We start from the raw sequence: 13,442 nt of genomic DNA, 5'->3' as shown, positions 1-13,442 counted from the left end.
TGAATCCACAATATAAACAACTACGGAATGAATTACCAATTATTTCAGACTTGAAACACATCCATAAAACTTTGCCCATCGGTGTTCTAACTTGTATCATTATTCAAATTTAAAGTGCCTGTGAATTTTGCTGCCTGAAACATTTGCACCAGATAGTTGATGATATCTGTTCTATTCTTGAAAGCGTTAGATGACTGGTAGCCAATGTAGGTCAGAGATGATGGGACAATGGGTGTGCAGGACTTGCTGCAAGATAGAATATGGGAAGTACTGTGTTGGATGATCTGATATTTCTGGGAGGTCATGAAGGAGAGCATTGGAATGTCGAGTTTAAAGGTGCCAAAGGCAGGGAGGAGAGTTTCAGCACCACATGGACGGAGGCAGGGTGGGCGACATTCTGATGGTAGAAGGTGGCAAGGGTATGGAGTTCTTGGTGGGGGCTGAAGACAACAGTCACAGAAGATTAAGGCTGTTTCAGCGCTGTGGTAAGGTTGGAAACTTGTTTGGAGAGATTTAAATGTAGGAAAATGGGCACGAATTTGGACGGCGACGACATGTTCAAGGACGTTGGAGAGGAAAATGAGGTTGGAGATGCAGCAGTAGTTTGCAAGGTCAGATGGGTTGAGGGCGCATTTTTTGAGGGAGGGGTAATGATGGTTTTTCGGGGGGGTGGTACAATACCTGAGGAAGGGGCATCATTTACAATGTCAACTAACATGAGGACCAAATAAATATACACATTTAAAAAGTTTGTAAGTGAATAGCAATGTAGCTTCCTCGATAACACAGAATGCCCACAACGCTTGGCCTGCCCTCAAGGCCTCCATAACCAGCACCTGCGAAGAGATGCTCTGTCATTCGACCAGGAAACACTAAGACTGGTTTGATGAGAACGACCAGGAGATCCAGGAGCTAATTAGCTGCAAGCACAAGGCATTTCTGAACTTAAAACAGCAACGCAACACGATAGCAAGAAAGCAGCTTTACAGACAGCTGAAAACCGATGTCCAACAAAAAACCCGCAACCTAAAAAACAGCTGGTGGGTGTAGATCCAGGAGATAGCCGACAACCACGACATGTGTAGATTCTTCAACGCAGTCAAGACAACCTGTGGCCCAAGCACCCAAGGCCCTACCACACTGAGGGCCAAGAATAGTGAGATGCTCATCAAGGACAGAGAGAAGCACTTTATTTACAAGTGTCCAGTGTGCCAAAGGACCTTTCCAGAGAACCGACAAGCTGCCTATGAAGACCATGTGCAGTCCCATTTTATGGAGGCCAACTGAGGGGCAAACAACAAACTAGTTTGAGTTCTACTTTATAAAGGTAGTAACCATATCCAGTCTGAATTTTAATTTTAATTCTAATTCTCCGTTTCGGCTGCCCTCAAAAGTTTGTCACCATCCTCTGTCTGCTCCACGCTGACATGCAGGCAGTGATCCTGCTCAATGGATCCACCACAGACTCCATCTAAGTCCGGACCGGGGTCAAGCAAGACTGCGTCATCGCACCAACACTCTTTTCGATCTTCCTTGCTGCAATGCTACATCTCACCCTTGGAAAGCTCCCCGCTGGAGTGGAGCAAATTCTAGTACAGATGGGAGGGAACCTGTTCAACCTCCGCCGCCTCCGGGCCAGATCCAAGTTCGTCCCATCCTCTGTCATTGAATTGCAGTATGCAAATGATGTTTGCGTCTGCGCACACTCGGAGGCCGGACTCCAATCCATCGTTAACACCTTCACCGAGGCATACGAAAGCACAGACCTTATGCTAAACATCCGTAAGACATAGGTCCTCTACCAACCTGATCCCGTCACACAGCACCGCCCCCCCCCCAGCATTATCAAAAATCCACGACAAGACCTTAGACAATGTGGACCATTTTCCATGCCTCGGGAGTCGACTATCAGCAAGAGCAGACACTGCCGACAAGGTCCAACACCGCCTTCAGTGCACCAGTGCAGCCTCTGGTTGCCTGAGGAAGAGAGTATTTGAAGACCAGGACCTCAAATCTGGCACCAAGCTTATGGTCTACAGGGCAGTAGTGATACCCGCCCTGCTATATGGCTGACACGTGGACTACATACAGCAGACACCTCAAAATGCTGGAGAAGTAGTGCCGGGACCTCTGCACATGCGCGCTACAGTCGGCACGCAAGTGCAGTAGCTCCAAGCGCCGAACTGTGTGGGAGGGGCCCGAAGCATGCAACCCCTAGCCCTGGCTGAATGGCCTCACTGGGGCTGCGTGAATGAGGCTCCTCCCACGGCCAGCTCCTGCTCCCCCCCCCGACCAGACCGACACCCGTGCCCCCGACTGACCCGACCCGCGCCCCCCCCCGCTCTCTCCCCTCCCACCCCCCGCTCTCTCCCCTCCCCCCCCCCCCCCGCTCTCTCCCCTCCCCCCCCCCCCGCTCTCTCCCCTCCCCCCCCCCCCCCGCTCTCTCCCCCCCCCCCCCCCGCTCTCTCCCCTCCCCCCCCCCCCCCCCCGCTCTCTCTCCTCCCCCCCCGCTCTCTCTCCTCCCCCCCCCCGCTCTCTCTCCTCCCCCCCCCCCGCTCTCTCTCCTCCCCCCCCCCCCCCGCTCTCTCTCCTCCCCCCCCCCCCCGCTCTCTCTCCTCCCCCCCCCCCCGCTCTCTCTCCTCCCCCCCCCCCGCTCTCTCTCCTCCTCCCCCCCCCCGCGCTCTCCCTCCCCCCCCGCGCGCTCTCCCTCCCCCCCCGCGCGCTCTCCCTCCCCCCCCGCGCGCTCTCCCTCCCCCCCCCCGCTCTCTCCCCTCCCCCCCCGCTCTCTCCCCTCCCCCCCCGCTCTCTCTCCTCCCCCCCCCGCTCTCCTCCTCCCCCCCCCGCTCTCTCTCCTCCCCCCCCCCCCGCTCTCTCTCCTCCCCCCCCCCCCGCTCTCTCTCCTCCCCCCCCCCCCCCGCTCTCTCTCCTCCCCCCCCCCCCCGCTCTCTCTCCTCCTCCCCCCCCCGCGCGCTCTCCCTCCCCCCCCCGCGCGCTCTCCCTCCCCCCCCGCGCGCTCTCCTCCCCCCCCCGCGCGCTCTCCCTCCCCCCCCCGCGCGCTCTCCCTCCCCCCCCCGCGCGCTCTCCCTCCCCCCCCCCGCGCGCTCTCCCTCCCCCCCCCGCGCGCTCTCCCTCCCCCCCCCGCGCGCTCTCCCTCCCCCCCCCGCGCGCTCTCCCTCCCCCCCCCGCGCGCTCTCCCTACCCCCCCCCCGCGCGCTCTCCCTACTCCCCCCCCGCGCGCTCTCCCTCCCCCCCCGCGCGCTCTCCCTCCCCCCCCGCGCGCGCTCTCCCTCCCCCCCCCCGCGCGCTCTCCCTCCCCCCCCCCGCGCTCTCCCTCCCCCCCCCCCGCGCTCTCCCTCCCCCCCCCCGCGCTCTCCCTCCCCCCCCCGCGCGCTCTCCCTCCCCCCCCCGCGCGCTCTCCCTCCCCCCCCCCCCCGCGCTCTCCCTCCCCCCCCCCGCGCTCTCCCTCCCCCCCCCGCGCTCTCCCTCCCCCCCCCGCGCTCTCCCTCCCCCCCCCCGCGTGCTCTCCCTCCCCCCCCCCGCGCGCTCTCCCTCCCCCCCCCGCGCGCTCTCCCTCCCCCCCCCGCGCGCTCTCCCTCCCCCCCCCCGCGTGCTCTCCCTCCCTCCCCCCCCCCGCGCGCTCTCCCTCCCTCCCCCCCCCCGCGCGCTCTCCCTCCCTCCCCCCCCCCCGCGCGCTCTCCCTCCCCCCCCCCCCGCGCGCTCTCCCTCCCCCCCCCCCCGCGCGCTCTCCCTCCCCCCCCCGTGCGCTCTCCCTCCCCCCCCCGCGCGCTCTCCCTCCCCCCCCCCGCGCGCTCTCCCTCCCCCCCCCCCGCGCGCTCTCCCTCCCCCCCCCCGCGCGCTCTCCCTCCCTCCCCCCCCCCCCGCGCGCTCTCCCTCCCCCCCCGCGCGCGCTCTCCCCCTCTCTCTCTCTCTCTCTCTCTCTCTCTCTCTCTCTCTCTCTTCCGCTCCTGCTCAGCGGCACGAACGGCTGCAGAATACTCCCTGGCTGAAGCACTTTCACACAGGTAGGAAGATGGTTTATTTAATCTTTTCTTGGCTTATAAATGTTTATTCAGGTTGGATTTATTTGTAGAAGTATAAATAAGGATTTATTGTCGAATTGAAAGAGTTCCCTTTACCCCCCACCTCGTTCTGGACGCCTAATTTGTAACCTGCGCCTGATTTTTTAATGTGTAGAACAGGTTTTTTCAGTTCTACAAAAATCTTCACTGGCTCCATTCTACTTTAGTTTGGAGTACATTTTCACTGTGGAAACTTTCAAATCAGGCGTCAGTGGCCGGACACGCCCCCTTTTGAAGAACAAATTCTGTTCTAAACTAGAACTGTTCTACCTGACTAGAACTGCAGAAAAAAAAATGTGGAGTATTGCGATTTCTAAAATAGTCCGTTCTCCACCAGTTGCTCCTAAAAAATCAGGCGCGAATCATGTGGAAACTTGGGCCCTTAGAGTGGAAACAAGTCATCCTTGACTCAGGAGCTGCCTATGATGATGATGAACTGCTAAAATAATCACGAGAAAATGCATTGTACAATTCCCATTATTTTCCTGTAAATATGTTTGCATTGACAGTCCAAAACATTGCAAGCGTAGTTTATTAAAGTATTGTTTGGCTGGCTCATGTGTCGCAAATTAAAAGTCTGCTGATTTCTTGTTTAATGCTAAAAATGAGTTTCAGATTGAAATTACATAACCTTTTTATTTAATCCTTTAAAAGCAGACCATTAGGTAGTCCCTCCCCTAATGTCACTGCTTTCTGTCTTTATGGACAAAAGAAACAAATATGGAAAATATATACCTGTATTTCTTTTATAAATTTCAATGTGAAACTGTTACAGGAAGAAAAATTGATCTTTATTTTTATTGATTTTTTTTTTCCCTTTTAGGATTCCAGTTCAGTTGTTGAATGGACTCAATGTCCTAAAGAAAAATCTTCCAGAGGTACAGTGCACCAAAACAGTTGTGAAGCTGAATGGGACATGGTTAATACAGTTTCCTTCAAAAAGAAACCCTTTATGAATGGTGATGGTATGTAAAATACTGCTGAATAATATGTTTACACTGTCATCAGTGCACTAAAGGGTCTATGTTTTGGGAATAGTAAGTTCATTGGTGGAAGTAAATCATTAGTAACATCTTGCAGCACTAAAACACAAATTCAAAGGGCAAAATCTGAAATTGGCTTTACAAAACTACTGCATAAAAGTAAAATATAGCTGAAGTTTTCTTGCAGCACTTGATTAGTAATCTAACACTGTATTAACAAGGAAAATGAATATTCTTAACGCTATGTTGGATAATGCTAGTTTGATTCAATTGGAAAAAAAATCCTTTTATATCGTAAGCCACAGCACTCGCCAAATACAACATATTAAGTTAAGTTTTTTTTAAAGCCCTTCTGGTAATGCAGCATTTTAGTACTTAAGTACCTTGGAGATTTAAGATTGGATATTGTGTATTCTTTAAGTAAGGTCATGCTTTGAAAGGCCAGTTTTGAATGGCGGCCAGGCACTTTTACAATAATGAAGGCAAAATCACTCTTACTGCTTTTTGGCAGTCGTGGCTTTGGCAGGGGCATGGGACTAGGTCAGCTGGAAAACGGTACTTGGTGCAGGGAGATTGTTTTTAAATGTGGAAGGCATGAAGAGAAAAAGTAGGTGTCTGCTATAAGAAGTGAAGTAATGATGCTGTAGAATTGCTGATTGGAAGGGATTATTGAGCTAATTGAGACCTTTTTATGTGGTTTCAAGGAACATTAATGGATCCAATCATCCAGGCCTAAGTAAGAAACATATTACAAAGCATTTATATTTTAGCTTAACTGAGTAGCTGAAGTGCTTTTGGAAAGGATACAATCTTAAATGGGCTCTTATGAAATATTGGGATAAATGAACAAGAACTGCTTTTGGTTTTTGAAGCCTTACAATGGGATTATATTATAACAGAAAGTTCATTTCTGAAAGGGTTAGTTTTTTCTCTTTTGGGCTGGACATGAAATGTGTTCCTTTGCTTATCATTTCTGATTACTGTGCTAAAATTAAGAACTTCATTTCCAAGTGAAGCCTTGATTTGAATGTCTAGAAGCATAAGTTTACCCCATCACTACTTTGTAGAGTATGCTTTGTTCTTAACTGGCTCTGTGCCAAAATGATGGGAGAAAATAACTTTAGAATTACTTCAAAGATACTAATCAAAGTTTTGGTGATCTTTGTAGAGGATAAGCATCTTTCATTTTATAGTTTACTTTGCTGTAGACTAATAAACACCAAGCTGTTGATAACACAAAGCAACGTAAACATATTTTGGGGCTAGCTCCGCAGAGAAGATTCTTCTTTCAAAGTTGGATAAAGTCAGATTTATATATACAAGATTTATATACATACATAAAAAAAAAAATCCAGCAATACCATCTGGACTTGGAATAAAATAGCCAGAGAGAATTAACGCTGGCTGTCATATTAATTGTTCTGTACATTTACAAATGATTGAGGGATAAATATTGTATTTCTAAATGCAATCAACATAACAGAGAAACAGATTATCTGGTCATTATCACATTGCTGTTTGTGGGAGTTTGCTTGTGCACAAATTCCTTCATTACAGCACTCCAAAAATACGTAATTGGCTGTAAAGTGCTTTGAGACGTCCGGTGGTCGTGAAAGGCGCTATATAAATGCAAGTCTTTTCTTTTTGCATTGTTTTTCAAGCAGCAATGAAATCAGTTTTCCCAGGTTTGAGCACAAAACCTTGTGTGACTCATAATTGTAAATCCTAACTTAAAATAGATCTATGTTCTGTTTAACTTTTTCAGATGATTCAGCATATAATATGAGTAAGAGAAGTAAATGGGCATTCTCCTTCAGCCTGACTGACCTCAAATCCATCAAAAGAAATACAGAAGGCATGGGCTGGTCATACATGGTATTTTGTCTTTGGGACGATACCTTTCTGCCAGCTCTTCATTTCCACCATGGAGGCAGCACGATTCTACTCCAGTGCCTTAAGAGATTTATTCTTCTTAGTGAGTGAGTAATTGAAAAAGGCTTAAACTAAAATAACAAAACTTAAGGTGTTAACCAAATTTCTGAATTTAATATATGTGGCAGCACTTTTTAATACATTTTTGTAACATTTAAAATTTTTCCTCATATCGCCAACTGAATTATTTTTTACATTTTCCCGTTGAAATAAAACACCCAACCTTTTTCAAGAGAGGGAGGGGATTGTTTTGAAACGTTTGAACTTTAGTGACAATTTTCATGCTAATCATTCAGCAAACATTATTCCTTCATTATCACTGCATGTTATACAGTGCTTGTGCCACAGGCAATCAATTTTCTGCAGTTTGTTGTTCTGTTACTCTATTAATAAATGACAGCTTTACTGAACACCTGCATTCTGTCTGCAAGTGCGACCCCCCAGCTCACTTGTCACTTGCCACTTCAGTTCCCTGTCCTCCCCTTTCTGACTTTGGCCTTCTACGTTGTTCCAATAAAACTTGATGCAAACTTGTGGAACAGCTGCTTATCTTTCTGCTAGGCACTTTGCAGCCCTCTAGCCTTAATACTGACTTTAATAACTTCAGACCATAATTATACCTCTCATTTTCTCTCCGATCTTCACTGTGCGTCAAATTCAAGAGAAATGCAGGGAGCAGCACCAACTTCTGTACATGGCCGCCTTTGACCTCACAAAGGCCTTCGACACCGTGAGGGATTATGGAGTGTCCTCCTCAAATTTGGCTGCCCTCAAAAGTTTGTCACCATCCTCCGCCTGCTTCACGATGACATGCTGGCAATGTAGGATTAGCGTGTCTGTGTTCTGGGGAAGGGAGGGGGTGGGCACATGGGGAAGGTGCGGGCTGGTGCTTGGGGTGGGCATCACCTAGTTGGTACACTGTGCTGGTGAGTTGGTCTGCACCTTTGGTGGCAACCGGCTTTTTTTCTTCCACCAGGCTTCTGGACCATTGAGGCCTTCTCTGATTTGCCTATTTTCCATGCTTTCCTTTAAACCTGCCTTTCCCCTCCATCCCTTTAGCTAGTGTCACAATCTCTGCATCTAGTATATGTCTTTAATTTCTCTCATCTATTCCCATATGCTAATATCACTTCTCCTGTTTCCCACATAAAGACTTTCCTTGTGTATATGTTTGTCTGTATTTTTTCTCTCTCCCTTGTTTCTGTTTCTTTTTAAATGCTTCTCATCTCTAGTATGAAGTTCTGGTGAAGGGTCCATATGTGAAACATTAACTTGTATGTTCTCTCTATAGAGGCAGCCTGACCTGTGAAGTGTTTCCAGCATTTTCTGTTTTTGCTTCATCACTTAATGGGGATTTGTACACTTTGTACCTTTTTTGATTAAAACAATTGAAGGCATTTGGGGAATGTAATTTTTTTTTTGCACATAGGGAATACGCTTCCAAAAATGTGCACTGTAAGATTGCATTGTATGTTGACTAGGTAAATGCAGAGGAAACTTGATTCTGTGTAACAATGGAGGAGAGTCTCCTGATCGAAGTTGGTGAATAATGAAGAGTCTGACTAAATTAAACTGCAATTAAATAAAGTAGCAATTAAATAAAGTAGCACAGACATGAATTCTGCAACCTGACTAGCAATACTGTGCACCTCCAATGTTTAAAACAATCTTTCTGCTGTCATTGATGTTCTGTACTAAGATTAAGCACACTGGCACTGAACTTCTATTCCTCTCTACCCTTGGTGTGCTGTATCATTTTTGAATTATTACTTGCACCACATTGTTCGTGAAGAATATTTTCATCAACAACTAAATTGTGCAGTTTGGAATTTATTTGGTAAAGTGAGAGATTTCACATTTTTGAGCTATATCGAAAATACATTTTTTAATTAGATTCTCAAGATCGTGCATATGAAGCCATTGTATATTTGAGGAGATCACTTTTATATATTCTATTAAGTGTCCATTTACATATATATATTTAGTTACATCTAATTGCACAATGCTTGTCGGAGGCGCGTATTGATGCATCCTGATTTTTACATTTTTAATGAGTAGCCTGAAGGTGGAGTGAGCCTACATTTTAGTGAGAGAATCTTTTATCAACAAAATTGGCAGACTGCCTTTCTTTAAGAGGCATACTATACCTCCTTTTCTTTCCCACCGGGCCCTGATCCATGCGGCAGCTTTTAAGGTTAATTAGATTTACGACTAATGGGATGCTCGATTGAGGTTATTCAATGTAATTATCCTGAACATAGGCAGCAGTTCCATTTAGATGGGTTATGATCAGTCGGAAGATACGGGGTGATTTTTATCTCCCTGTGCCGGGTGAAAATGGGATGGTAAATCGACGCTGCTCTGTTCCAATTCCACTGCTGTTTTAACTTGCACCTTCATCTGGGTACCTGCCTAAATCAGGTGAGAACCTCATTCATCTCTGCAAAGCCGGGTCCTATGACATACAGAGGACCCCAGTGCAAGCTTGATAGCCTACTAGGTTGAGCATACACTGAAAATGCACCACTCAGTAAAACCTAGTGCACAACAGGAAGAGGCCCCAAAAAGGTAAGTCTAAAATTATTTTTGTAGTGCCAGGAGGAGCAGCAGTTCTTAGCCCTTCCCTCTGAGGTGCTGCTTCATCTGAAAGCTCAGATGAGGAATAGAAACATAGAAAATAGGTGTAGGAGTAGACCATTTGGCTCTTCGAGCCTGCACTGCCATTCAATAAGATCATGGCTGATCATTCCCTCAGTACCCCTTTCCTGTTTACTTTGTGGGATTTTGTGGATCATTTTGATAGAAAATTTGAGGCTGTAACTTCTCATTATCTTTAGTTGATGTCTCTTCCTCATGAGGGCAAATTTTTGCGAATGTAGTTTAGTTTTGCTGCGTTGTGATGAATGAGCAAATGGTTCCTAACAGTTAACTGTCAGTATATTGCAGTTAACTTCTGCTAGGGTGGGTCAGGGAAGGAAAAGTCAGACAGGAGGGAGCAGTTCGAGGGCGGGAACGGCAGAACCTGAGCCATTTGGAAGCTGCGTTCAGGGCTGAGCTAGTTGCAATCACTCAGTTACACTCAACGTTTTACTCAGGAACTCAATGACCCAGATTTTGCAGACAGCAGCGAACGAACGGAGCTCGCCGTTCCTTACACTTACACTTGCCCACAGACTTTCGATGGGTTTTTGCACTGGAACTGGTGGTGATTAGAAATCTAAAACAGCGCGCTGCCCACTACAGCGGGTCTGCGACCTGTGTGAACATGACGAGCAATTGTGTATCTGCTTAACCAATCGCATTGAAGAATCCTTACTGAGGCATGCAGTCTGAACCAGGAAGTATAAGATAAAATGATTCAATGTCAAATCATGGACAGAAAGCAAATTAAAGAGAGAGAAAGAAAGATGGGGTTCAGAGAGAGTGATGAGACGGAAAGAAAAAGTAAAACGTTTTTATTTAAAATGTTTTAATTTTTTTTAAATCTCCAACATTAATTAAAATCTGAAGGAATGAGACTTCACATTTGTAAAGTAAAATTTTCAGTGTCAGAATGGTTGTTTGGCAGTGAGTAAGACTTATCATGCCATTAAAAATTCACCTACATTTGAATGCACAAGCCCTAACTTTTTCTGGCATGTTTAGTAGGTATCTATCATGTAAGTACCCCAACTTCACGCCCTTCCATGTGTTTCAATAACGAGTCTTTCGGCGGGGTGCTGCTATAACAAAGCTTCAGGAGGCATAGGGCAACTCGGACAGCAACTGCCTGATTTCCACATTTAACTATGCATGTGCAGTTGCCCAAAGTTGCTGTCCGATTTACCCTTTAAAAATAGTGAGCGCTTATCGCCTCATTGTTATTTTTACCGTAATAACTTAAAGGCGGAGATTGACTTGAAAGGTAATTTACCATTACTTTTCCTTTAGTTTTCAGTTAAAAGATTTTTGAGTATCTCTGTATTATGCGGTTAATTCTAACGTGTAACCACTGGTACTATAAGCTCCTTGTCCATCCATCCATCTTATAATCAACCTTTATCCCACCAGACAAATCACCCCCACGAACAGTAAAGACAAGGCTGACTTATTGGCACACAGATCAAAATAGACACCAGCATGCTAACTAGAGATTATGGCCCCAAGTTTCGTGCCGCGGCGAAAACAGCGCACCTCCGAGCTGGGTGCCTGTTTTTCGCGTCGAAACTGCGCCTAAAGCTCGATGTCTGCTTGGCGTGGCGCGCTCTTCGCAGCAGGGGGCGGAGCCTAACACTCGCGCCGATTTTCTAAGTAGCGGGGGCGGGTACAATTTAAATTGGCCTTCGTGGTGCCGGCAACCCTGCGTGTGCGCGTTGGAGTGTGCGCGCACGCGCAGTCTCACACAAACATTGGCACTCGGCCATTTTTAAAAATACTGCAGAAAAAGTGAAGATTTGTTTCTTGGACCCTGCAAAGGCTTGTAATTTAATTTTTTTTGATATTTCTGTGTGTGAGGGAGTGCTTTTAGCAGCACTGCTGAATAAATCACCTGCTGAAATCAGTGAGTTCAGCATTTCACAGCTAAACTTGCAGAACCGGTGCTGCATTGGTGCATACAAATTAAGGACTGTGTGTTTGGGGAAATAAGAGTGCCAATTCAACTTTGCAATAATCCGTGGTATTGACAATGCAGCACCCATTCTGCAAATTTAAATATAAAACTGTCGATGTGGCTGCCTCTCCCTGTCCAAATGGCCTCAGTCCCCCTCACAGCTCGAAGGCTGCTGCTGTATCTTCGGCTGCCGGCCAGCCACTGACGCCGCTGATATCCTATGGCCGAATGGCCTCACGTCGGTCCGCTGATTCTTCGGCTGCCGGCCAGCCACTGATATCTCGTGGCCAAATGGCCTCGGGTCCGTCCGGTGCTGCTGCTTTGCGGCCAGCCACGAAGAGAATGAAGGCCTGCCTCAAGCACTGCAGCTCAGCTCGAAGCTTGCTGCCGCTGCTGTCGAGACACTGACGCCACACCGCTGCCTGTCTCCAACATGAAAGGCCTGCCTGAAGCACTTTCACACAGTTAGGAACATGGTTTATTTAATCTTTTCTTTGCTTATAAATTTTTATTCAAGTTGGATTTATTTGTATAATATTTGTATAAGTATAACTAAGGATTGATTGTAGAATTTAATGACTTCCCTTCCCCCCCCCTCCCCCCCCCCCCCTGTTCCCTACGCCTAATTTGTAACTTACGCCTGATTTTCTAAAGTGTAGACAAGATTTTTTCGAGCGTACAAAAATCTTCACTTACTCCATTCTAAGTTAGTTTGGAGTAAGTTTTCACTCACGAAACTTTGAAATCAGGCGTAAGTGGTCGGACACGCCCCCTTTTGAAAAAAAAATTCTGTTCCAAAGTGAAACTGTTCTAACTGACTAGAACTGGAGCAAACTAAGGCCCCAAGTTTCCACATGATTTGCTCCTGATTTTTAGGAGCAACAGGTGGAGAACGGAGTATCTTAGAAATCGGAATTCTCCACATTTAAGTTTTCTGCAGTTCTAGTCAGGTAGAATAGTTTCACTTTTGAACAGAATTTTTTTTTCAAAAGGGGGCGTGTCCGGCCACTGATGCCTGATTTGAAAGTTTCCACAGTGAAAACGTACTCCAAACTAACTTAGAATGGAGCAAGTGAAGATTTTTGTAGGCTTGAAAAAACCTTGTCTACACATTAAAAAATCAAGCGCAGGTTACAAATTAGGCGTCGGGAACGAGGTGGGGGGGGGGGGGAAGGGAAGTAATTAAATTCTACAATAAATCCTTAGTTATACTTATACAAATATTATACAAATAAATCCAACCTGAATAAAAATTTATAAGCAAAAAAAAGATTAAATAAACCATGTTCCTACCTGTGTGAAAGTGCTTCAGGCAGGCCTTTCAGGCAGCGGTTTGCCGTCGGGACAGACCGACGGCAATGGGGAGGAGGGAGGGAGAAAGCTGCAAGAAGCCTCAGTACTTGAGGCAGCCGTTTGCCGCCGGGCCCGACGGACGGCAGGGGGGGGGGGAAGGCAGGGAGTAGGCTACAGGAAGCCTCATTGCTTGAGGCAGCCATTCCCGACGGCAGGGGGGGGAGGCAGGGAGTAGGCTACAGGAAGCCTCATTGCTTGAGGCAGCCATTCCCGACGGCAGGGGGGGGAAGGCAGGGAGTAGGCTACAGGAAGCCTCATTACTTGAGGCAGCCGTTTCCCGTCGGGCCCGACGGTCGGCAGGGGGAGAAAGCTGCAAGAAGCCTCAGTGCTGATCATGGAAGGGCAATGTGGTTTTATTAAAAAATTTTAAAAATTGAACAGCTACAAAGAATTTGAATAGTCTCAAACAAGTGTCCCGTTTATCACAGTCAGTCTTTAATTACAGAATGCACTCCCTCACCCTCAAACACAGAAATATCAAGAAAATTAAAATGCAAGCCTTTG

The 13,442-nt window shown here is 47.3% G+C and overlaps 1 protein-coding gene across 1 annotated transcript in view; it reads left to right on the top strand.

Annotated features, from left to right (window-relative positions):
* The window catches only part of tbc1d15 (TBC1 domain family, member 15), a 73,960-nt gene that overhangs the window by 27,204 nt on the left and 33,314 nt on the right, over positions 1-13,442 (top strand). The window contains exons 4-5 of the mRNA XM_070900200.1: positions 4,903-5,044; positions 6,828-7,041. Of these exons, the coding sequence (XP_070756301.1) occupies positions 4,903-5,044; positions 6,828-7,041 (356 nt within the window). The remainder of the gene's footprint in view (positions 1-4,902; positions 5,045-6,827; positions 7,042-13,442) is intronic.

Source organism: Pristiophorus japonicus, chromosome 15, assembly GCF_044704955.1.
Source record: "Pristiophorus japonicus isolate sPriJap1 chromosome 15, sPriJap1.hap1, whole genome shotgun sequence".
Classification (NCBI taxonomy): domain Eukaryota; kingdom Metazoa; phylum Chordata; class Chondrichthyes; family Pristiophoridae; genus Pristiophorus; species Pristiophorus japonicus.
This window is presented reverse-complemented; position numbering and strand designations above follow the sequence as displayed.